The following is a 25805-nucleotide window of genomic DNA, read 5'->3' as shown; positions in this document are numbered from 1 at the left end:
AGTGCTTGAATGTGCCGGGGCAGTCTCTAACCATGTACTGCATTCACCCAAATTTCTCAAATTAAGGCTTTGTTTGCGATAATATTGACACCTTAGAGATTCTCGAGCACTAATCTATCACTTTAGTTTGACTTAGTATTTGCCTTTAGTGTCCCTTTAAAGAAAATCTACAGTATTACTGCACTGCTACGTGCACATTATATTACCTTTTTTGCCTATCACTGTATTTAGTGAACTGTTGCTGAGGTTACTACTCTTGCAAGTACTACTCTGCTGTCACATAAGGCAATCGTGCAAAGTGAGCATACTGCATCCAAAACTTTGTGAATGTTGCTGTCAATTCAATAGTGAGACAGGCATGTCTGACCAGGTTGCATGTATCATGTGAACAATGTTGTACAATTCTGAAACTACGCGAGTGCCAGCGTGTGCTCTCAAATCTATGGTTACGCATGCATACATCCCAGGCCAAATTGAGCTGTGAGATTACATTTGACAACTGCTGATCGCGCTGTCCGCTGTCATTGTTAATTTAGTACTGTCTTGCTCTCTGGGCACAAGATTACCCGATAAAGAGCTCGAGCCTTTACTCACTCTTTGTGATTCAGAAGGTGGCAAGCACAGTGTTATGAACACACAAAGTAAAAGTGGTGCTCGCATCCAAATAAAGATATCATAATGCAATGACAAGTGCACTAATCAGCACTTAGAAAGTAATGGTGGGAACATTCACCCCTCCTTGTTTAGCAGTGATGCAACATACATGGTGCCATTTGCAAGACTCATCTGGGTGGCAGATGTAGCAAGTGTTCGCTTCGTTTCTTAGTCAGTGCAAAATGTGCAACACGAGAGACACCAAGCAAACTGACGGCACATAAAAGCAGCTTCGATCGGGCTTGTCTGCTTGCACTGGATTTGCCGACTAAGATGTGCCATGCAAATATGAAGCAAGGTGGTACAAGGATGACAAAATGATTGGAAAAGCATTCGTCGTAAAAAGTGTGCTTATTTGAACAATGATGCATGTCCTGCAGCTGCAAACTTCAATGCAGATCAGGTCCGAAGACCCGGAAGCCACAATATTGTTGCTTACCTTTCTGATTAGCTTCTGCCTATAGTGCTCCACTTGAGCGCTGATTGAGAGGCCAGGCTTGCGTTGCCTTTTTCCCAATTCCAGCTCATCCTGAAACTTCATAACCTTCAGCTGCATAAAAAGAAGGAAACATGTTGCAAAGCAATAAAGTAACAAAAAGTAATAACAAAAAAGTAATAACAAAAACCGCACCTCAATTTCCCGTAGCTTGGCTCTTCTTTCTTCTCCCGACTCAGTCTTCAAAAGTTCCAGTGCAGGCATGGAGTCTTGAGAGTCATCCCTTGGAGAACTCTCTTCAAGTGGTCTGGAACCAATTACACAATGAAACGAGAAGGCTGCAACTGCCATCATTTACCATATTTACTCACATGATGATCATACTTTTTAGTCAAAAAAATTCATACAAATTCAGGAGTGCGATCATTATGCAAGTAAAAATTTTCTGCAAGAAGAAAAAATTTTCATCCCGCATTTGCTGTGGAATGACAACAGGTCAACAAACAGGCAGCTGCCGCTGTAACAGTGCGGGACACCAAAACAAAAATGTCGACCGACGGAGCAAGCCAAACGCTATATTTTTTCTTCTCTTGAGTAAATTATGTGCATTGAAACAGTTTCTTCCATATCAGTAATGAATAATATTGTTATTATTGGCAAGTTCGTGGCGATAACGTAGCTATGTCCACTTTGAGGGCACAGAAATAACATTCTTATGTCACTGGCTTAGTTAGCTGCCAGTGACATAGAAACACATAGCGGGCATGCTGCGAAAACCGAGGCATTTCTATTCATTACTATCCTAATACGGCACGTTTCCGCTTAGGTGCGCGAATATTTTAGCTGTGTTACAAGCGTCAGCGTATGAATAGGGTACACTTCTAGCGTATCAGTGTAAATGTGGCTACTATTGTTTCCACTCGCGATTTGTTGCGAGGCCACGAGTGCAGACGGGAGGAATGGAATCGAAAGGAGCCTTTTTGGTTGTTGACCACAACCATTATAAAGCCTGACAGCAGGAACAGGACAAACATGGCCGACCCAACGACAGCTGTCTTGTCAATGAATAAAGAGAAGTTTTGTATAATTATGCATTGCAAAAATGCATTTTGCATTTTCTTTTTCTGGCCGTGGTTTCGACTTCACATCTTGCAAAATCACGGCTTCAAACACACCAGGAAAAAGGCAATGTGGCACTGTCGGCAGCACCGTTTGCCCTCACTTTTTACCCGACAACAGCTTGCTAGCCAAGCCAGACGCCACACGGGGCTGCGCTCCCTGCTCATCTTTCCCCCTTCTTATCTATCACCACTCGTGCGCACTTGCTCTGCTGCTCCTCACAGACGGTTTCGAAGTGCAGAAAGTACGGCAAGAGTCAAGCATTAAATTATGCTGGTTCCCAAAAGTCACACTTAAAGAAGAGAATTGCGCTAAAAAAGACACGGACGAGTAAGGACATGGACGGGCGCAAACTCGCGACTGATTTTATTCAGAAGGAACACAAATATATATACCTAGATTCTTATTGCCTAATCATTGCCTAAGCGCACATGCCAAGAACGTTTTTTCTTTCTTATACAAATTTATACTGGAATCGCTTACACAATCATCACCTGACTTATCAATGTAAAAAGCTTCTGCGAGTTCACGTGCTACCTGGTTACGACTGCGCCTTAAGATTTTGGTTCTAGCCAGCAAAGGCTGGCATGCTTTATCAGGCGTAGCCAAAGGGCACGCGCCGCAATGTAAGGGCAAATTTGACCCTTTTTCGTTAACCATAGAGAGCTTGTGTTCCCTTAGTCGTTCATTTATACAACGGCCCGTCTGGCCAATGTAAACTTTTCCACATGTCAGGGGAATTTCATACACAACCCCGACCGAACACCTGACAAACTGGGTGGCGTGACGTTTGGTGCAGTCTCGCACGCATTCCTCGCCGGAGACAATCCGGGGGCACAAAGAGGCCAACTTGCGCGGGGCAGAAAATACCACCGGCACACCGTAGCGATTGGCTACATTCTTCAGGTTGTGGGAGACCCTATGAATATAGGGGAGAACCGCCGGTCTGGTCTTCGGTTGACCGCCACCATCTTGAGGTGTTCTAGGTTTCAAGCTTTGCAGAAGCTTCTCTGCCACAGCAGCCACGACGGAAACGGGAAAACCAGCCTTCTGCAACCTGCCAATCTGATTGTTGAGGCTGTCATTTACCAGGTGAACACATGATTTCTGCAGGGCTTCCTTCAGACACAGCATAACAATGGCGCGTTTTACGGTCTTAGAATGAGCGGACTCAAAAGGCAACAGGTCTTTCCGGGCTCGTGGTGAGTACATCCAACACGTGTGATCTGGTGTTAAAGTGATGTTAATATCTAAAAACTGCAATCTATCTTGTACAGGTAATTCGTGGGTGAAGGTTAGACCCTTCCCGTGTCGTTTAAAGACAGATAAGGTCTCTTGCACGGTAACCGTGTGTGTCAAACCGGGTTGCTTCTTAAACATCACCAAATAATCGTCCACGTATCTAAAAACTTTAAGAACCATCTTGTCGTCCAAATAACACACCAGATCACGATCAATGCTGGCCAGGAAAATGTTAGCCAGTACCGGCGCCACACAAGACCCGATGCAAATGCCCTGACGTTGAACATGAAAATGGTTGTCAAAAGTTACAAAAGTGGACTCAAGATAAAATTCCAGTAGCTTCATGAAATTGTCCACGGTTAGGCCGATAGTATTCTGAAAATCTACTACACCATTTTCGTCGATGCAAGACCTAACTGCACAAAATAGGTCATCATGCGGTATAGAAAAGAACAGGTTTTCTATGTCAAAAGAGACAGCGTAGCCTAAAGATGAGGAACCCTGTAGGAAAGAAACCACATCACCTGAATTCTTCACAACAAAAGGGTCTTGTATAACTAAATTCCTTAAACACTTCTGGAGAAAAGAGCTAATCTCTCGTTGCCACGTATCCCTTTCACTCACAATACACCGGAACGGCTTGTCATCTTTGTGCGTCTTCATGGTAAAAAACAGTTCTAGGCTATTGCGCTTACAGTTGTTAATAGCTCTTGCAAGTCTATCTAAAGCCAAGTCCTTGCACAGTTCTATGGCTTGAGCCTTTACCTTGGAAGTCTTCAGGTTCTTGGTGACAAAGTTCCTTCCGACGGCCTCAACGGCTTTGTCATGACAAAGCCGTTGACAAAGCCCCCGGATTGTCTGCGGGGGCTTTGTCATGACAAAGCCCCCGGATTGTCTCCGGCGAGGAATGCGTGCGAGACTGCACCAAACGTCACGCCACCCAGTTTGTCAGGTGTTCGGTCGGGGTTGTGTATGAAATTCCCCTGACATGTGGAAAAGTTTACATTGGCCAGACGGGCCGTTGTATAAATGAACGACTAAGGGAACACAAGCTCTCTATGGTTAACGAAAAAGGGTCAAATTTGCCCTTACATTGCGGCGCGTGCCCTTTGGCTACGCCTGATAAAGCATGCCAGCCTTTGCTGGCTAGAACCAAAATCTTAAGGCGCAGTCGTAACCAGGTTGCACGTGAACCCGCAGAAGCTTTTTACATTGATAAGTCAGGTGATGATTGTGTAAGCGATTCCAGTATAAATTTGTATAAGAAAGAAAAAACGTTCTTGGCATGTGCGCTTAGGCAATGATTAGGCAATAAGAATCTAGGTATATATATTTGTGTTCCTTCTGAATAAAATCAGTCGCGAGTTTGCGCCCGTCCATGTCCTTACTCGTCCGTGTCTTTTTTAGCGCAATTCTCTTCTTTAAGTATGTACGACCGACTCGCCCAACAACGTGCTCTCCCCAAAAGTCACCTTCACCGCAATTCAGGAGTTACGCGGTCAAGCATGGGCAACATATTGCTGTGACGCATACCAACAAAGAAAAGGGGCCACTGTCATGGGACGCAGCATGTATTTCTTATATACACGTACATTCACCGCGTATTGTCACAGTACAAGAGTCAATATGCCTAATACGTGTACTGGCAGGCCTTTACAGCTATTTCGGACATGCCTGTGGCATTTCGGCACTTCAGGGGAGTAACAAGCATGCATTTATTTATTCGGAGTACCCAATCTTTCAGATATCCTTGCGGCACCTGGGGAGTCTGAAAAGTCAATTTAATTAATTATGGGATTTTACGTGCCGAAACCACTTTCTGATTATGAGGCACGCCGTAGTGGGGGACTCCGGAAATTTAGACCACCTGGGGTTCTTTAACGTGGACCTAAATCTAAGTACACAGATGTTTTCGCATTTCGCCCCCATTGAAATGCGGCCGCCGTGGCCGGGATTCGATCCCGCGACCTCGTGCTCAGCAGCCTCACATTATAGCCACTGAGCACCTGAAAAGTCAGACGTTGACTGTATGTATACATACAAAAACCCAGGTTTAGCTGAAAGATGCCACTCACTCGCCATCAATGTCATCGTCAACAGATGCTGCAGCACTGCTGGCACAGCTTGTGGCGAGGTGCACCGCTGGACTGGCTGAGGCACCTGCCTTACGCCCACTGCTGCTGCAGCTTTCTTCCTCCTCTTCACCCTGGTCAAGTAGGTCCCACTTGGAGGTGGTGACGGCCTGCTGGGACACCGTCTCTGGGTCGACCGTCTCCCACTTGGAGGGCACGAATTTCGCTGGCGGCGCCCTGTAACAACAGTGCGGTTGAAGATCCAGCAAGACACACCACAATATTCCATCATTACCATACAAAAAACAAGCTAAAGAAAGGGAAAAAAAAAGAAGAAGAAGAAGATAAACATCTCGTCCTAATGACGCCACAACCCGCAATCGATAATTTCAACTCGGCGAGGCTAGTTTAAACAGATGCATACATCCCAGTCATATGCTTCGATTCTTGGATATGTACGGCTGGCTTGGTCTACAGGTTCTAAAAAAATTTTGTTTGGTTATAGTGCAGTATTGCTTATAGTGTGGCTATTCGTGACTCCTGTGACTTACATTATAAGCGATCTACATTGTACAGTAGCCAACCGATTTTTCGGACTCCAAAAATTTCGACTTGATGGATATTCCAGACTCCATAAATGCACCTTCGGGGTTCCCATAGAGCTAATGCATTTTTGCAACTGATTTTTCGGACAACATAAAGGCAGAAGTTCGTTTTCTGAACAAAATTTGCCGCAACAGACCACCGCTACGAGTCAGGAAGGACGCCATTTTGAATCTTGAGCCGCCTGACTAGCTTTGGATCGGACGTGAAGTGGCTTGGATCAGTATAGTAACTTGATTAGCAAGTATAGGAGGTGTCCAAATCCACGTGCCAACGACGGCGCCTGTTGTAAGAAACACCGATCTTAAAGGCCATGCTTTTGCCTGTAGCCTGCGGCGGAAGCGATATTGAGAGCTGGAAACCAGTTATGTGTGGCCAGTTTTGGACACCACCTATGAGAGCCAGGTGATGCTCATGATAACCACCATCATCATCAGTTTTGCCGCACTGTCATAGGTGGTGTCACGCACATTTTTGTCCAGCAGTGATCCGCAGGCTTTTATGCAGCACAGTGCAATTGAAATCGTCACCTGCCCTCACTAGCCACCGTACAACACATCGCTGTTTCAGTGTATTGTGGCTGTTCATTCAGTGCAAAGCCGACACGTTTTCGACGCGATGGACCCTGGTGTTCACCCGCCTCCACCGAATGTGTCGAAGAAGCATGGAAAATATTCGACCATGACGCTGGACAAGAAGGTCGCCATCATCAGGTTCATCGAGCAAGGACAGAGCCAAGTTGACGTCGTGAAGGAGTTTAATATCTCCAAACAGACCTTGTCTGATTACGTGAAAAACAAAGAAAAGATCTTGTCTGCAATCGACCAGTCGCACTGCAAAACTACAAAAAAACAACCAGAAAGGACAACATCCAAAGCTTGAAGAGGCCCTGCAGCTGTGTTTGAATGGAGTCCCAGCAAAGAACCTCCCCGTTTCGGGCAACATGCTCAAGTAGAAAGCCGAGATGCTCGCTTTAAAAATGGGCATTCAGGACTTCAAGTTCACTGGTGGGTGGATTTGTGGGTTTAAGAAAAGGCATGGAGTCTCAAGAAAGTTTGCAGGGAGAGCGGTGTCATGGATAGTCACCAATTACCAGACGAGTAAAAGTTGAAGGCTCTGCTACAAGAGTATGCTCCTGCAGACATTTTTAATTGTGATGAGACAGGCCTATTCTTCAAGATGTTGCTGGACCGTTCACTTTTTTTTTACTGATGAGGCCTGTGCTGGTGGGAAGCATAGTAAGGTGAGGGTAACTGTCATGGTCAGGGCAAACACGATTGGCACCGAGAAGCTGCCCCTTCTAGTGATAGGGAAGGCAAAAAATCTGCGTTGCTTTAAGGGTGCAAAGAACCTGCCTGTGTGGTACAGCAGCATTACAAAAGCCTGGATTACACAAAGGTTACTCAAAGATTACGTCCGCCGTCTGGACCGGATGTTTGAGTGCCAGAAGAAGCAAGTGGTAATAGTTGTAGACAAATGTGGGGTGCACGACGCCGTAAACAATCTACAAGCTATTCGTCTTGAATTCTTGCCGCCGAATACAACGGCTTTGCTCCAGCCGATGGACCAAGGGGTCATTGAAAACCTCGAGGTGCATCACCGCGTCCGTTTGCTTGACCTCACACTCATGTGCTTTGACAACGTTCCCGGAAGACATACTCTGTTAACCTGTCCTCGGCACTCGGCATGCTAGATTTTGGAACTCTGAAGAGCCTGTGACCTAAAAGACAAACGGCATCGCTGAAGACATCAACAGCGGCGAGCAGCTGATTGCCGACTTGTGCAGCAGTGGGATGGACCTTCCCCCTGCTGTTACTTTTCACGAGTTTGCCGCAATCAACAACAACATAGAGTTGTGCATGGAGCTTATGGACGATGAGATCGTGTGCCAGAAGACCGCACCGCTGCAACGCGACTCTTGACTCCTACGACAGAATCTCTGGCCATCCACAACCATCAACGCAAGATGTTACCAATGCTCTGATATTGTTGTCTAGTGTGTATGAACAGAACATGATGGTTGCACAGATGCAAGCAGCCATCGTTACAAAGTGGAGGAATTTAAAACAAGGGACTATCCATGACTTTTTCAGTCCACTTTAGCTGGAATAAAGTTTGGTTTTGCGACTCACGGATTTTTCGGACTGTTCTTTCATTCAGACTATTTTTCGGTCCCCTCCAGGTCCGGAAAATTGGTTGGCTACTGTATTGAATACGTCATCATTTTATAATGTAACTCCTGGTAGCAAAGTTCACACTGAGGCTGCCACACCTGCGCAAGATGGCCGGCTCTAATGGTTGTCCATCTATGTCCGGGTCTTCAACCACGCCCAGTGGCACCCCATCCAGGTCTGGGTCAGCCACAGGGATCCCCACCAGAGGCAGGCCGTCCAGGTCGACGTCTGTTGCCAGTGGCACACCATCCACGTCATCAATGATGTCATCCTTGACCAGTGGAGGAGGTGACGCCTCGCCCTCTGTTGACTGGTCCTCACTGCTTGGCACCAGGCTCACAGGTTTCTGCTCGAGGGAGAAGAGACAAATTGCCCAGGCCCTGATAGAGCGATTTCACCATATGCAGAGGGCATACACAGTGGCCCTGCCGGCGCCATGATGACAGTAGTCCTCATTGCATTTCTGCCATAGATAAGCTCAAGGCAACACAAGGCGGAATGACAAGGACAAATGTTTGAAACCCATTCCTATTGTAGATTCTTTTAATTCTCACTTCCCTGCCTTCTGACCTCTACAGCTAAGGGTTTGTCATAGTACAAACAACTCGACTTTTACCATACTTGCCCTTCAGCTTTTTAAGCACTACAATTACCGACATGAGGTGATGCGCTGGAAGTCGTGAAATCGGTCAATTGAAGATTGACAGGAGAAATTGATAAGCAGGCAAGCTGGTGTATACAGGGACTAGAAACCCACTTTTGGCACGTATTGTTATGTATCTGCATTCTTTTTTTGTGCAGGCATAAAAAGAAAGACTCGAACAGTCTTCTCGCCAACATTATGCAGCCTGCCTTGTTTCAAGACAGCCAATGAATATATCATACAGGAAGTATAACCCCCACATCACCTAATAAATTGGTGTTAGGACATTTAAGGCATCACAAACGAAAAAGGAGGTTGGAGTGGTGTGCCCACATGTTGACAGAAGAAAAGAAGAGGACAGGACATGCAGATGGACGAGCACATGTCCACCTCCCTTTGTCTGTTCTGTGTCGCTTCATTTTATTGCTGGCTGACTTTTTTCAACGCCTCAATTTTTAGACATCCTTGATTATTTGCACTTCTCAGCTTTCGGAACGCTGTACGTTTGCCAACTCTGCACCAAACTGGAGCTTTCGCTGTTAGATACGGACTAAGCTGCATCAATTAGGCGTTGTGAATGTGCTGCAGATGGAGGAGGAGGCAGGCAGCAAGCAGTTCTAGAAAGCCTGCTATCAGCACATTCATACCGCTAGACCTCTGCAATGATTAGGCACGGTATCACATGCAAGGGTGAACAACCTGGCGGCTGTATTAGTGTACTAGGCAGCTGTACTAGGCGGCTGTATCGAGTTTTTTTTTTGCTAAGGGGGACCCTGCTCATAAAAAATTATTTGTTACTTCTTGATGGATTTGGATGAAACTTGCTGAATTTATATATTTTAATGTAATAATTGAAGATATACATTCAGTTTTCTGGCAGAGTAAATAGTGTTCTAGAAGTTTAAACAATTCAGTTTTGTTCACAACTTGCTTGGAGGTGAGCTATTTACTAAACTATACATGGTGCAATAAAGATTGACATACAAAAATTATGTGCAACCAACAAAGAGTGCAAAACAGCAAGAACAGCTTTCTATGCCAATATTATATCAAATGAGAGCATGGCATACTCTTAAAATAGGTGCCCATAGTAGCAGCCAGGACAATTTATTGCTTTTTGAAAATTTCTGTAATATTTATAGGCTCTATTGCACTCCCTAATTGTAATCCCTTTCTGACACAAAAAAAAGTGTGCGTGTGTGTGTGTGTATAGCAATAGGACAAGTAGAACCAGATATATCACCGCTCCATAATTGTGACACCAACAAAAATGATGTTATGTGAAAATGAGAAAAAGATATCACAGCATGTTCACTGTCATTATGCCAAAGGCCAAATCAACCAAGATAACAGGGATCCAATCAAGCAAATCTAAATGCTGTACACCAACCTGGAGCAAAAGAATGCGAAAAGATATATGGGCCGATTTCTGACTCAAAAGAGCAGGGTCCCTTTAAGTGAATGGAACCGTGAAAGCTTTTATGCAGGCAGAAAGGCTTCAAACTGTATTCACGTAACACAGCCTCAAATGACAGCGATGGTGGCCTTCACTATTGCAGCATTTCAAATAGATCTTATTTAAATGAAGCACAACAGAGCAAAATTAGGCAAACTTTCCATACGTTGTAGAAAGCAATGAAATTAATTTTATTGCTCAAACTTTTTTTTTTGGAGTGCCAGATTATTTCTACATTTCGGCGGCCCTCTGTGAGTTCAAACAGTTGGTTGGGAACTGCACACAATTTTTTACTAGCATCTGCTTTACTTTTATTTCTCTGCAGTGCAAGAAATGGGGGACAAATCTGATGAAACATGTTTATGCAATATCGAAATACACGTTACACGTGCCCAAGGTTCAATGCCAATAAAAAATCCACACCGAATACGGAATTCCATGTCTTCCAAGAGGAACCCCCTCCCTCTTCTACCCAAATAAATCGGCTTACTTACTGTTGAAGGTACAAGACCCAAGAAGATGTTCTGCAGACGTATGAGGAAGTCATTTGGGTAGATCGCCCAATCCTCCCAGGCTCGGAAGCAGGACATCACACGTTGCTGAAGGTTAAAGAGCATGATCAAAACAAGAGCCGAAGCAGCTGAAAAATCGAACTCGGAGGGGTCACAAAGCCCTTAAAAATTAAATTCATTTCTTTTTTTTTTTCCCTACTGCAATGCAAATGAGACTGCAGCATGGTATTATTATATAATATGTATTAGGAGCAGCTAATACATCTATAATAACAGTCATCTCATGTACTCCCTTCCCACCCCCCTTACACACACACAATGGATACTCCAACTAAAGATCGGCCAAATTAAACAAAAAAGTACTCCAGCTAGCACTGGTTTGCATAAACCTCAGGCATGCAAAAGAACCGGCAAACATACCAAGCGCTCTGACCAGGATATAGAAAAGTAGCCAACAATTCTAAACAAGCTATCAAAACCAGTTTCACTTGAATCACCATGCTAGACACAAGTAAATGGCAACAGACCAGAGTACTTCAATTATACCTGTTCCAAAGCTATGCCTAAATCTTCGGGCATGTGCAGTACTTTTTGCTCGGAGTTAACTGACTGGCATGCCACAATTTAGCAACAAGATCAAACTTGTCACTTATCATCTACTAAAAAAGTGCTCGAAATGGCTGACCAGACTAAGGAAACGTGCTGATTGCAAATCATACTTGTACTTAATAGATTCCATATAATTAATTACTTGTAATCTATTAAATTGTTTTACAGTCTTATAGTATATCAATTACTCTTTTTAACTCAGTAACGCTGATTGTAATTCAATTACTTTTTTTCCAAAACCAGCTACATTATTTACGAGACAAGCTGTCACAGGCAATGCAGCTTTGAGAACTTCAATTTGGCGGGAACTACAGTAGAATGCCCGTGGTTACGTCAGGTAGCACCTTTGTGGATGCATATACAGTCAAACCCACTTATAACAATATTTAAGTGCCATGAAAATTCCACTGTTAAAACTGATAATTGTTATAACCGGGGTTGCATGAAAAAATCAAAATAGGGGGATGGCAGAGCTGATGTGAGAAAACTATAAGGGCAGGGAGGCCAGTGCGCCTCCCCACCACCTTCCTCCATCCGGCTGCTGATCGTTAACTGCTTCCTGGGCGCTTTGATCGCGTGTAACAAGCTGCAGCTGTCGGCGTTAACGAATGGCACTGCTATAACAACTACAAAGAGAGGTCACGGGTGGAAAGCAATATGCGAGCATGGCTGAGGCATCACTTTGGTGGCCCTAAAAGGGGCCTTCTAAAAAATGCGAGAAGGATGCCATGGCAGCCCGTCAGCTTGAGAAATCCTGAAGAAACGCTGAGGAAAGATCGCCACAAGCATCTCGCCACGTACTTCTCATCGGTTTGAACGAGAAAACCCTATGTCCATCAGCCTTGCATGCTTTACGCGAAACTTGTCGACATTGCCCCTCCCTCAGTACAGGGTAGCCAACCGGAGATAATCTCTGGTTAACCTCCCTGCCTTTCCTTTGCCTTTCTCTCTCTCTCTCTCTTGTCGTCATCCTTTTTCAAGGCATCCAGGTGCTCCACGTAGTGCAGCGGAAGGTTCTTCGCGAAAATGAAGCCCCAGAGGGATTGAATCATCTGCCGGGCGTCCCGTGAGGACAACGTTGAGGCAGCCTGCCCTACCGCATCATCGCTGCCGTCGTGGCAGTCATTACCCCATGCATGCATGTTTGCGACGATTGCCTCATCAGTTAGAAGCACTTAGTTTCTAAATCTACAGCCATGCGCTTTCTTTTCACCGGCAACGTCATGCACTGCCGATGATCAGTGGGCGGATCAGCCATCTTCCGTTTCGGCGGTGAGTCAAACTAGGCTGAGAAACCATGTGGCCAGGACCGATTTCAACGCAACCAACAAAGAGGACCACAAGCGATTAAATTAAGCTGTTTGCAGAACTGCGCTGAATGAGGAGCCAGCAAGCAAAATGCGAGCAGCGCAGTTGGCGTAGCCCATTTGTGTTTGGAAGGGTGGAAGGGCGATGGGAGACGGGCGTGGAGAAGGCTGGAAAAAGCGTGTGGTGGCTGTTGGAGCAGTGAGCCATCGTGCAGCAGCTCGAATTTCTCGTTTTCCTTTTTCTTTCCAAGGATTTCGCATTTCACTACCTTTGGGTGGATACACCCAGCAGCCAGACTTCATCGTTATAACCGATAATGTGGCATCGGGGAACTGTAGTAAGCGGGTTATTTCACCATGAAAAACATACAAAATTTGACAGTGTAGCAGCTTCTCATTGTTATAGCTGATATATTGTTAACGCCGGTATCGTTATAAATGGGTTCGACTGTATTCAGGCAGGCAAACTCGGGGTTTCGTATTTGTCCCCTCATCTTGTAATGTTCCACAATATGTTGGCCGACGAATTAAACCGACGCTGGTATGTCTCTATAGTGATGGCCAACTCAGACGTTAATGCCAGGAAATCGCATGCAGACAATTCTTTTGGCTTGTCACTGGCCCTACCAGGAGTGCCTTCTCCGAGCCCCACTAATAACTAAGTTGCGACACTTCATAGAAGTTCCAAGCACCGGCATCGCAGCATCGAGTGACCACAATAGCATGTGCAAGGCGCTTGTACATTAAACACTGCCCTACTGCCTCCAGTGCACACATTGGGCAAGTTTTCAGGGTCACTGCTGATGTCTTCACAAAATAACGAGGGACAATAACGAAAGTTTTGAAAAAGTTATGGTTACTGAAGATAAAATAATGTGTGATGAGCATGAAGAGGATGCATTGAAAGTGCGAGGCCAGCTGGTCCTATTTACTGTCTTTGTGCAATCTTAACAAAAGCTTTAATAAAAATGCAAAGAAAAGTAACGAAGAATGAATTGATTACCTATGAGTAATTCCTCAATTACTTTTGTGAGGCAGTAATTGGCAATTGCAATTGGTCAAGTTTTTCAGCAACAGGCACAATTCTGCTGCAAACACTATTTAATTGGGTTTTCTTAGATCATGTGCTGTGATTTAGCATTGTTGTTGTGCTCAAGAGGTTGTGTTTTATAGTTCGTTTTGTTGTTCATAGGTGATGCAACAGTCAACAGACCTCTGCGCAGTTACTGTTTCCAGGTTTGGAACATAGGGCATACGGAGCCTTTCGCAACTGGTATAATTAAAGAGCTTTGGACACAGACCACATGTCATGTGACCAGCATGGTAATTCTACAACTGCTACTAGTACTACTACTGCAGCACCGGTGCTCACATGCTAGACATAGCCAACAGAGTGCCAGCCTCCGTACTGAGAGGACATGGTTTCAAATGCTTGCTGTACCAATGGTGCAGATATCGTTTTGCTTAGTTACCTAAATGGTGACAAATGGGATTTGCAAGACAACTTTGTCTAGCTGGTTCATTAGAGCATTAAAAACTAATTATGTTACTGAGTGCAAACACCGAAAATACAATGAAAGGAAGCAGCACTTGTGGCCACCTAATTTTGTTTATCAGTCCATGTTTATTCCATAGAAGTCAGGTCCTACCATCCGAAATTTTGCGAGTTTGGGACACTGAAAACACAGAAGATTCCAGTGACACCATATGCCATTGCTTGTCAGACTTGATGCCAATGCCACTGTTACGAATGACAGATCGAAATATGTTTTTGTTTAACCCCTTCCATGCTTTTCACAAGCTGGGTTCGTCCACGCCTTTGTTAAGAAGAGCCAAGAACGAGCTAAGCTTGTCAACGGTACTTTTCTAGCAATGACATGCACGAGCCTAGTTTTGTCTCAACGCTTAGTTGTGCTTTTGGTAGATGGAACACTGTTCATGGGACTGCAAAAGCAGCAGTGAATTTATTTCTCAGAATTAGGGATAACAATGTGGCATGGAAGGGATTAATCCTGCATTTCTTCTCGTTTTGTTGTATTTTGTCCCCAAATATGTACTTATCTTTGCTCTGTTCTATGATCCCTCTTACTCAATGCTCTGCATATGAGCTTGTAAGGCATTCTAAATCAACAAAAGACTGCCCAGCCCGAGACTGTCAAGACAGTACTCGCAGCTTTCCAGCAGTTCTTAGCTGGAACTTGCGTCACATCGCCTATGAGCCTTCCTGTTTAGTCATCGGTAAACTACGCAAGTTGCAACATATTATAAATGGGGCCCCTCATGCAAGAAAAAAACACCGATTTTCTTAGGCCCATTTCAGTTTCACTACCACGCCAAATAAAGTCAAATTGTTGGGTTTAATGACTAAATGAGTGCTTTATTCATCCAAGTCAATTAGAAAATGGACCTCAGAGAAAAAAAAAAAACTACAATTAAGTAGCTCGAGGACACCTGGGGCCCAGAAAATGTCTCAAAACTTCGAAGTGAAAACACCATAGCAGGGGGGCTCAGGATTAATTTCTGGTCAGCAGTGACACCAACAGTAGCAATGTCCCTATAGGCAGCGCTTAGGGTACGGTGAATGCATCAAACACGTTATTTTCTGTCGAAAACGCCCGTTTCCAGCCTGCTACCAAGAAGGTTACAAAGCAAAATCGGTAGCTGAAAAATGAATCATTAAGTATTCCCCCAATTATAAAGCACGCCTCTTTTTCCAAGAATATTCGTCCGAAAATTGGTTGGGCCCCATGCAAACCGACACAAAACTAAAGCTGCGTTCTTTATAGCTATTGTCAGAGCCAGGCACGATAGCATCATTGCCACTGCCATCACAACATGGCAACCATGTATGGCGACAGAACAAGCATTTGTGTCACCTGATGACGACGCGCCGCTCCCAGTCCGATTATTAAAGCACACTGACACAATAAGTTATTTTACATGCAAGCTAGCATCAACAAGTCACGTCACGGGTTCTTGACGTTCCGGAGAATTGCATGCATTGTTGGACAAAATAGCGAAATGGTTAGTCTAGGCGTGGGCCACCATTCTGTTTGCAATTGTTACGGAGTCCTTTCAACCACGATGTAGTTCTTCATAGACAATGATAAATTGCCGTCCGAGAGTGATGATGATGGACATTAGGTAATTAAATTTCTCTTCTGTGAAGGCAAAGTTCACTCGTTTCGTCCTCTTTTCATTGCCAGATTGAGGCATGCTACAACTGCCTTGATAAAACATAAAGCGCGCATTCAACTTCTACTTTGTTTAGGAGCTCTAACATAATTTTCACATTAGTTTTGTACTTCCACAAAAAGTGCATGTGTGTTGGATTTGGGAACATGTTACAGTCATGGCAAAAGCTGCCAAATGATTCAGCAGCGTGTTTTCATGTTTCTTCTGCCTCTTGTTGAATTCGACCCGCTGAATAATTGAACCAATTTCGTCGATCTCATCAGGGTTGTATTAACGGAAGCCCGGCTGTACTACCAGGGGCTGCTTGTAATGAAGCATTGTGAAGGTGAGTAAATTTATTTGCAAGTAAAAAGTTTAGCTTTGCACAAGTGAAAATAAATTGCGACGCATCAAGTTATCAGGTGAAAAAAGTTAGTTCTGTAGACATTTATATTTTTCACTTGACAGCCTACTGTTGGGCAACTTGCCGTCACTTGCACAATGTCTGTGGGCAAATTCACACAGTTGGTTAAAAATGCTTCAAGCAAGCAGTCCCAGGTCGCATACTTATGCAAGTGGTCCCATCTTTACAAACCTTGAATTGTTCAGCTTTTAATCGTCCTTCAATGCTGTTAAATGCTTCATGAATCTCTTTGAATATATCTGGGAGACAAACTTGAAACCTGGAACACACACAAAACAGGTCTTAATGCTCCACTCAAAACTTTGCACCCTAAAGCTGTGAGCAAGAACATAGTTTAGCCTCATTAAAATGAATGTGTATCCAACAAGAAGATACCTCCATTACCGTATTCTCCGGTCTATAAGTCGCACCCCCCTCAAAATGGCAGTTTCTCCAAGGGAAGGGGAGGGGGGCGTAGTATATACGTCACGCTTGTTCATTCAGTAAGCGATTACAAAAATAATACAGTGACGTGTCACTTCGCAAATGCAGGCCACGTGCAAGGTATTGTATTGGTGCCATTCCTTTAGAATTGGGATAGAAATGATGTGGACACTCCGGGTGCATTTCTACCGTCATGGTCGCTGCGATGTTCCGTATGAAGTCCAAGGGTGATAACATTGTTCCCGCGCACTGTATGCTGCATGTGCGAGTGAACGCGTGCGGCCTGTGAGCCAAATCACGCACAAGGGAGGAAAGCGGAAGGGCAGCACGGGTGGGAGAGGAGGGCGGCTTGTACTCTGGTAGCAACTGCATAGTTTGCACAGCTGCACCCGCCGTATCTCGAAAGCGATCTGCAGATGTGACGACTTCGGGGTCGGCCGACTCGCGGTCGGCCTGCTACCGCTTGCATAGCTGCTCCTTCCTTCACGCATGGCACTCAGCAACTCATGGCACTCGGCAACTCAATCATCTCCTTAGCGTGCTCACAACTCGTAGCAACTGCCAGAGGAGGTCAACCCAGCACGCTTCGTGCGGCCATGACATCTAATTCGATCTTGATGGCAGTTTTGTTTTTCCCGGGGAAAAAAAAAAAGATACGTATATAAGTCGCACTGTTCTATAATATGCACAGACAATAAATTCAGGAAAAGACCGCTACTTATACACCGGGCAATACGGTATATCCAATATTCGCTATAAGCATTTGTTTGTTACATGCTGATATCAGCAAGAAACATTTCACATTATTTCATTATACACTAAATAATTCATTATATTCATGTCAGCCTTTATCAAGGTTCAATTGTATTTGCTAGTCAGTGTGCGATTGAGCATCTAGTCTGCAGCACGGCTTCAATGTGCACCGATCAACAGGACCCTAGTGAAGCTTTGTTACGCAGAGTATCGTATGCAGTTCTGAATAAGGAAACGAAAGGTGGAAAAACATGGGAAAACAGGTAAGGTGAGATGGCCAGGCTTCCCTCCCTTCTGTCAATCAATCAATCTTTCTCTCTCTCCCCTTCTTTCAGACATTGCTTTTAAATTTCCAATGCATTCTACAAAAAATGTGTACATTTTTGGCAATCAGGTTCCCTGCTATACGGTCGCTACACCGCGTGCCTTCAGTTCTGATATTGTGCAGAATTTCTTTTTCTTACGAAATGAACACATTTTTCTAACACTCTAGTGGAAGTATTACGGCTTAAATACACACAAACAGCAGAAGTCTTACTAGTACCTCTCTGGTGGCTATGGCTGCAGAGAAGGAAATCAAACCATTTATGCACGTACCCTTTTCTGAAGAATGAGGCATTTGCCACTTTGACACTGCAGTTGTGCAGTACATCAGAGATAAGGTATAGTCTGGCCACCTGAAAACAAATGACAGAAATAAAGAAAATGTTGGCAAAAGGACTGTCAAAGGAAGCAAATGTATGAACTATTTAATGGACTCAAATGCTCACTAATTCGAAGACATGTTTGGCTGTGCACTAGTTGGTTTAGATTAGCCCCGCAGCGCGACAAGTATGAAGAGTTCCAAATACACTATAAAAGTGATGGGAGCATCCAGCGAAAACATAGTGGGTAAGTACACATCACCACATTCATCACCTCCAAATAATTTGCGCATATTTCGGCTCCCATATGAACTATTGTAACATTTCATGCTTTTTTTTTTCAAGTTTGCATCACATGTAATGCCATATTGGTCTTAAGAACAAATTTTTAAGCCACGATAGCATGGTAGTTGTGGCAAGCACTCGTTTTCCTTTAAATAAATGTGAGGCATACAATTTTAAAACCTTGTGGGAAGCCATTAGCTAATCAGATGACAAGCTCTGACTACTGCTCAGAGGCTAGAGTCAAACTCATTGAATACATTGTGATAGATGATTAACCGCTGACTGGATATGAAATGGTCAGGAAAATGGAAAGCATTTGCAATTTGGGTAAACGTGCACATCATGACAATGCAGCTGCAGCTATGTGAAGCAAGTGATGAGGGCTTGATATTCTGCAGACATTTTGTGAGTACTGCCAAGAGCTTGCAAGCACTAACAATTTGCATGAGATGACGAGAACAGCAATACAAACGAGGGTTATGAAGTTCTTCAAGAGATAAAGGTAAAGTAACTATGTGCTCACCAAAAGTGTACAGTTTTGCAGAGGTCTGCCAACTTCCGCACAAAATGAACCAGGGTTGTGAGGGAAAGCGACAAGTCACGTTCGCAGTAGTAAAGTTTGTCGAGACACTAACGATTGTGGCTGACCTGTGATACTACCTTTATGGTCTGCCTGCTTTACCTGGCACACACGAGGACCCCCTAATTGTAGGGGAGTGCTAATAGTGATTTTTGACATCAAATTGATTATAAATAAAACAGTGCCAGAAGTAAATTGAATCGAATATTGATTGAATAGTATTTAAATAATGAACAGCCGTTATCACAATTAATATAAAACAATTTTCACATCATAGCATTCTTAAAATTACCAAGTTTCTGCCCTTATATGGTACGTTATGAAGCTATGTTTATTAAAAGCACAAATGGAACATTAAAAGCAAACAATTACTATCTTCACATGCACAGAGTCTCAATGATCACTGTACAGCCTGTAAAATATGGATACCTAGGTAACATAGCCTGCTCCACTACACAAGTTCTCATGTTTTGTGTCTCTGCTATGCCTGTGGGGGTGAAAACTTACTGTACTTTTGCTCCAACTGTGTGTTTATTTGGGTGCAATTGGCATTTTGAAATATTCAAAAAGTATTCGAAAAATATTTGCATTTATTGACTATTCGATTCAAAGACCAAATCGAATAGGACACAATTTGGTTCCTTATAAAAAAATTTCCTATATACCTACACCTCTACTTAATTACAATCTTAACATGTATGAGTTATCATAGTTCCAATTCCCTCTGAATGGACAGAAATATCCTGTTGTGTGTATTGAGGTGCTGGACACTGGTCTGGACGTTGGTCATCAAAGAAAGCGTGAAACTGATGACACAGTGGTGCTGTTAGTGCCAACTTTGCTTATCTGTGCCCTAGTGGTGGCTTCTCTGTGCTGTGCGATTAGTTTTTAAACCGTACGACAGTGTTTGGCGAATGACGGTGCTGCCCCCCATAGGTGTGGTCCACAGAATTTCACCTTTTTGTGCAAAGGTGTTTCCAGGATGGACAGCGATTGGGTAATGCAGTCAACAATCTCCTCAGCCGCATCAGCATGTTCAATGCAGTAGACCATGGCTTCCATGATGCGAGGACGCTCTGGAGTAAGGTTACGCAGCATGTCTTCAAGTTTGTCTCGTTGGCTGTAAGGAAAAAAATTGAGCATGCCATGAGCATGTTGTTGCCCCCCTACAATGAATCCACATTTTTCAGACAACCTCAGATACATTTCCAAATGCCCAAGGTTTGCCACTGATTCTTTCCTTGGCTTTGAGTTCTTTCAATGGAATTCTTTCATGACAAGAAGCTCTTCTAGAAGAACTTATAGATACTTTGTCTTTCATATATTATCCCAGTGTCTTTATTTCTAAGTTCGAGATAATAATTTGCACGCAGGAATTGTGAAAGATGGTGGTGAAAGAAGACAAAATAATTTGCAGTTTGCTATGCTCGAACACTTTACCATTTAGGCATCTGCTGAGAAGTTTTACATAAAAGAGTACATTGTTGTACTGCCATACATTATTGCATGCGCCTAGACCAAGCCAATGTCAAAGCGTGCTATGCCGTTTCATGGGCCTGTCTGCACACAAATGGTTACTCATGCCATAGGTGGTTTGTCTTCTTAGCTTTGTGATGACAGATCTCCCAAATGAATGTAGGAAAGTTTCTGAGGAAGTGTGTATGGCCTGCCGTTAGTCTTTATTGAATGCTATTTGGCATCAGGTAACCAACCACTTACTGATTTCTGTGTCCCATGTGACTAGCAACTTCTAGCAGCAAGTGTATAGTTAATTTTGGGCATATTCTCTTGCTTTTCTCAGCAAATTCTATTACCGTGAGCAACAGCAATAACTTAAATGCTCTCTCTAGTTCGATTACCACAATCCCCTTGTACAGCAAAAGCTTGTTAATTCTAATTCCGTGAGGATGCTACAAAAATGTGACTTAATCAAAATTCTAACTAATGAAAGTCAAAGAAAGAAACTGCTCGGTTAAGGCACGTATATAGTCTTCCGACGTAGCGTGAACATGCGTGCACACACGCTGCATCACATTGGCGTGAAAAAAAATTTCTATGCTTCGAATCACTGGTGCAGCCAACGAAACCGGACGTGGACAACACGGTCCAATGTGCCTGATGTCGAGATAGCTCTTGCTCCATTTGAGCATTCGTCGCGCTGACTGGCGAGGAGAAAAAGATTCACAGTTTTGCCCAAAAAGCAAACAATCGATTGCGATAGCAAATTAGTAGATAGCTTATAGATAGAAGAAGTAAGTATAGATAGTAGTAGAAGATAGTAGTTTTATCAGCCGTATAATCTTGTAAACATTTGCTTACTAACTAAATCACAAGCACGGTGTCAAGCCTGCATAGGTAAGCATGAATGCATCTTGCTTGATGACCGTGGAAACTCGCTAAAAAACAAGAGTGAGAAAATGTAGCGGTAGCAGTAAGCGAATTGATCTTCGTACAGCTCTCGCTTCAATGCGAACGAAACATAGAATGGACATCGCTTATGAAGTTACCAGCACTATGTGCACTTTGCAAACATCGCAGATAGCTTTGAAGATAAGGCCCACACAAGCACACACTTTGGCTGCGCCATAAGCAGCAGCCGCAGGAGAAGAGCCTCCCCCCCCCCCCTCACCCCCAAGCTTAGTGTGCGACAGGAGAAGGTGTGCTCCGCCCCGACTTCCTTGCCTACGCACGCAAGATTGAGTCGCGTGCGCCGGCTCACCCTCGCACGATTTCGCTTGTACACAAAGAACACGGTGTGCGGCGACGGTGTTATCGTCCTTGCCGCTGGTGGAAAAAGCAAAGCTGCGTGATCCGCATGGCATCGCCAGCATTGCCAACGTGCTCTCGTGCACTAGCACTCTCCCAATCCACGATGGCATGGAGTTCAAGTTATCGGTGGTGGTGCGGATTTCAGCGTGAATTAGCGAGATGTGTTACATATTGCTTTCACTACATTGTTGGATGAACCGCGGCGGCTCCTTCGAATTATCCAAAATTTCGAATTAGCAAGTTCTGAATTAACTTGCCTTTACTGTACAGTCAAACCTCGATATATCAAACACGAATGTATCGAATTATTGCATATATCGAACACTTTCTATATAACGTGGAAAAAAGCATGCATTACAAATTCTTTATTTCGAACGGGGTCGGACGTAAAATAGATATATTGAACTCCGCCACCCCAGACCACACGTGCTCTGTTGACAGGTGGTAAGCTTTCCCGCAACACCCTCAAAGATAGCGGTGGCACGGTGGGCGTTCCCGACTGCTGCGATTGCACTGAGGGCAACATTTGAACCTAGCAGCGTACGTACGCAGCAGCTTGGCTAGTTCGACAATGTCAACGACGCATTGCATTTGTCGCACCGACTCCTCGGTGCCGCGCTCTGCGCCTGCCGTGCCTCGTGAGGACTGGCGTTTTGCATTCACACAGACGCGCAACAGTGCGCGCTCACTGTGCTCACTCACAGAGGCCTTGGCAGACATTACTCAATACTTTGTTATTGACAGTGTTTCAAAATGCTTGTGTCATGCAGGTGTCATGCTTTTGCACTGTGCCTAGGTGTAGTTAAAAAAAATGGTGGTTACTTAGTAGTGGTGGACTGAGCGGTGTGCCCACAACAAAACCCTGAAGCACTTATGACATTCCCACTTACAAAGGCAAGCACTTTCTGTTAACCTGACTACCCCCAGCAACTCACCTGTCACTGAGTGAGCCCTTCTTGTTCTCTTCTTTAGCAGGTGAGGCCTCCTGCTCCTTCTCCACCAGCTCTGGGGGCATGCCTTGGAGGTATGGGTTCATCGGGGGTGGCTTCCAGAGGGAACCCGTTTCAAACATGCGGAACTCCTGTGTTCGCCACCTGTTAGGGTGGTCACCCTGCCAGTGCAGTTGGGGAGTGGGGGTAGAGGATGAAAAAGAACAGTGTCTCTGTAGCAGACATTACCTTGCAATCTAGTTTTGTAACAAGATTCCTAAAATAAAAAAGTGATTTGTTTTTTTTTTACAGCTTGGCACTGCCTGGCATCATAATGGCACATCTGTAAAGATTGCTCAGCCCCGTTAGTGACTGCACTAACACGTGCACCAAACAGTTAAGCTACATCGTGAAAAATAAATCTTTTACTAGTGTGTAAGCAACAACAAAACAGTTGGCTAAGCTTTCAGCAGACTATCTGTGATGGGTCACTTGGCGGTACGTGGAGCTTGACGACTTCATTTAGTACACTACATTTATTTGCCGCAATTACAGCTATGTCCAAAAAGAAAGGACGTAGCTTTTTCGTTTCTTTGAGTAGTGACTATATATGCAGTGACCTTGTACAGATATTGTACTTTGATTTTGAAGATGCAGCCCTAATCTTAAGGAACCTACAGAAGGCAAACATAAGCAGGCTTACTAGTTATAGAAAACTTGTTGGTAGGATAACATGTGCGGTTACATTACTTTCACCACAAGAAATGCCCAGATGCCAAGTGAAATTGCATGGTAAATCACTGAGCATGCTTAGAGGTGACTCTGTAATAGAGATGCTTACTTTGAGAAAATTTTCCATGCTATGTAACTTACTGGCCAGTTTCCCATGAAAATAACTTTTAAAAAGCCAGAACTTGATAGTTGCATTTGTTATGCAGCATATTTCACCATTTGTGTGGCTTGCTTCCGTATACAATGAACATGAAATGTCAAAGTTGTCAGAGTTGAAGTGGCTGTTTAAGGGGATACTACAGTGAACTACCGTTAAGACAAACTCAGTTCAGCCGAATTATCGCATATAACAAAGAACATGGGAACATTTGTTTGGTTTTCCATAGACCTACTCAATGTTTAAAAACGCTTAAGACGATCCACCTCAGACGTGCTCTTCAGTTAAGGCGAACATTCGGAGCGACTGCCACCGCTACCGATTCTGGAGGCTAGAGTGCCTCGACGAGATATCAGCTCACCTAGACTGTACCCCCAAAGCAGATCGCGGTAAAGATATAAAGCCTGCGCCACCGCACATGGCCAAAGTACAGCACCCCCTCCCTCCCCTCCCCTGTGCCATGTGCGTGACGGAAGTTGGTGCATTTGAAGTAAGATATTTGGCTGCACCTGGTCATTCTGCCAAGCTTTCTTCTGATAAGACAAGCAAATTTTCATGGTCCCTTCGAATTCATCTTAAAGGGAGTCTACTGTATACTTTTGCACTGTTGTCATAACTGAATTACACACAACACACCAACGGTTATGTACAGTCCCCTCAGTAATGCGTTTTCCTGGTCATAAGTGAAGCCCAGTCACCGTGATGCTAAAGGCATACTCAGCATGTTCATGTAATACATTTTTCCTGATACTACTATGCTCTATTCCTACAGTCCCATGCAAAACGTATTAATGTTAAACCTCGTTAATTCGAACACGCTTAATACGAACTTCCGGTTTATTCCAACTGACGCTGTGGTCCCGTCATGGTTATGTGTACTACAATGGGCAAAAATGCGTGGTAATTCGAATGCACAAGCATTTGCGACGGTTAATTCAAACATACTGCGCTCCGACAATGTTCTCAGCAGCACGCCAAATCACATGGCGGCACCTCCGGCCAACATTCCTCAGACGCTGCCACAGAGGAAGAGCTCAGGAGAGACTCTTCAACGCCGTGCACGAAGAAAGGAAAAAATAAAAAAAAATAAAAAAAAAAGATGTGGCAGAACTTTTTGCGCGGGCGTGTGCAGGCGCGCATCACCGATTACTTTTGTTCGTGCCGGGTTAGTGACTTATGTTACTGTCGCAGTACCGCTATGTACCCCACAGAGCCAATGTATAAGGACACCTTAAATTTCAGACGCAAAAAACCTTCACAATCCGACTGTCCGAACTTTTTTGCCATGATCGCAGGTCCGAGACGGCATTAATCAAAGCCACTACCACTGCCATCTTGACTACTGCGCAGCCTCGAGCGAGTCCTCTTGCACGCAGATCCACTGGCTGCCACAGCCACAATGCGGCGACGCTAGGCCTAGCTACTTTGACGTTCGCTATCAAGCTTCTTGCTGTTCGGTGCCCTCTTTTTTAATTGAAACAATTCGCATTTGTTAGCAATGGCGCCGACTGTGCCTCTATAATAATCCTCACCAATGGCTTCGGTGCACAGAAAACACCGCACGTTGCATAATGCCGGTTTCCGAAAGTCAACTTCGCCCCAGTACAGCAATTTTACGCGGTGAAGCATACCAAAATTCTGAAGGGGCAATCGTCACAAGACGTGGGATGTTTCCTTTTATAGTACACACGTGCACCCGCTGTCTCCAATCACGGTACAAGCACTAACTGACTGAAATTTGTAAATACATGTGAATAAATCTTATGGAACTTCCCACTCATGTCAATGCACATGCGCAACTGCAGGTAAGTCCTCTATTCAATTAGCTTCCTTTATTTCGAAATTCTTTTAATTCAAATAAACTTTTGGGCCCCCTCGAGTTCGAATTATGAAGATTCAACTGTAGAACGTTCCTGGTGCAATCACTTAGGTAAAAGGCAAAAACCACAATGAAACAATTATAGCTTCATAAACGAAATAAAGCATTACATCTCCTGTCTTCTTGCTCCTCATGACCAGTAAAGGCTTTAACTCATCATCATAGATGTCTGTTTAAGAAGGAACTATAACAAGGCGGATTGTTCTAGGATATGCTCTTCCATGAAACA

At 44.2% G+C, this 25805-nt stretch overlaps 1 protein-coding gene across 1 annotated transcript in view; it reads right to left on the bottom strand.

Annotated features, from left to right (window-relative positions):
- Nucleotides 1-25805, bottom strand: part of LOC135914493 (U2 snRNP-associated SURP motif-containing protein) — a 51059-nt gene that overhangs the window by 7126 nt on the left and 18128 nt on the right. The window contains exons 12-20 of the mRNA XM_065447376.1: nt 22815-22990; nt 20068-20230; nt 18199-18278; nt 16597-16684; nt 10894-10998; nt 8399-8646; nt 5527-5760; nt 1286-1397; nt 1094-1204 (exon numbers count right to left, since the gene is read on the bottom strand). Of these exons, the coding sequence (XP_065303448.1) occupies nt 1094-1204; nt 1286-1397; nt 5527-5760; nt 8399-8646; nt 10894-10998; nt 16597-16684; nt 18199-18278; nt 20068-20230; nt 22815-22990 (1317 nt within the window). The remainder of the gene's footprint in view (nt 1-1093; nt 1205-1285; nt 1398-5526; nt 5761-8398; nt 8647-10893; nt 10999-16596; nt 16685-18198; nt 18279-20067; nt 20231-22814; nt 22991-25805) is intronic.

This window comes from Dermacentor albipictus, chromosome 1 (genome assembly GCF_038994185.2).
Source record: "Dermacentor albipictus isolate Rhodes 1998 colony chromosome 1, USDA_Dalb.pri_finalv2, whole genome shotgun sequence".
In the NCBI taxonomy this organism is placed as follows: Eukaryota; Metazoa; Arthropoda; class Arachnida; order Ixodida; family Ixodidae; genus Dermacentor; species Dermacentor albipictus.
The sequence above is the reverse complement of the archived record's forward strand: the minus strand, read 5'-3'. Positions and strand labels throughout refer to the sequence as shown.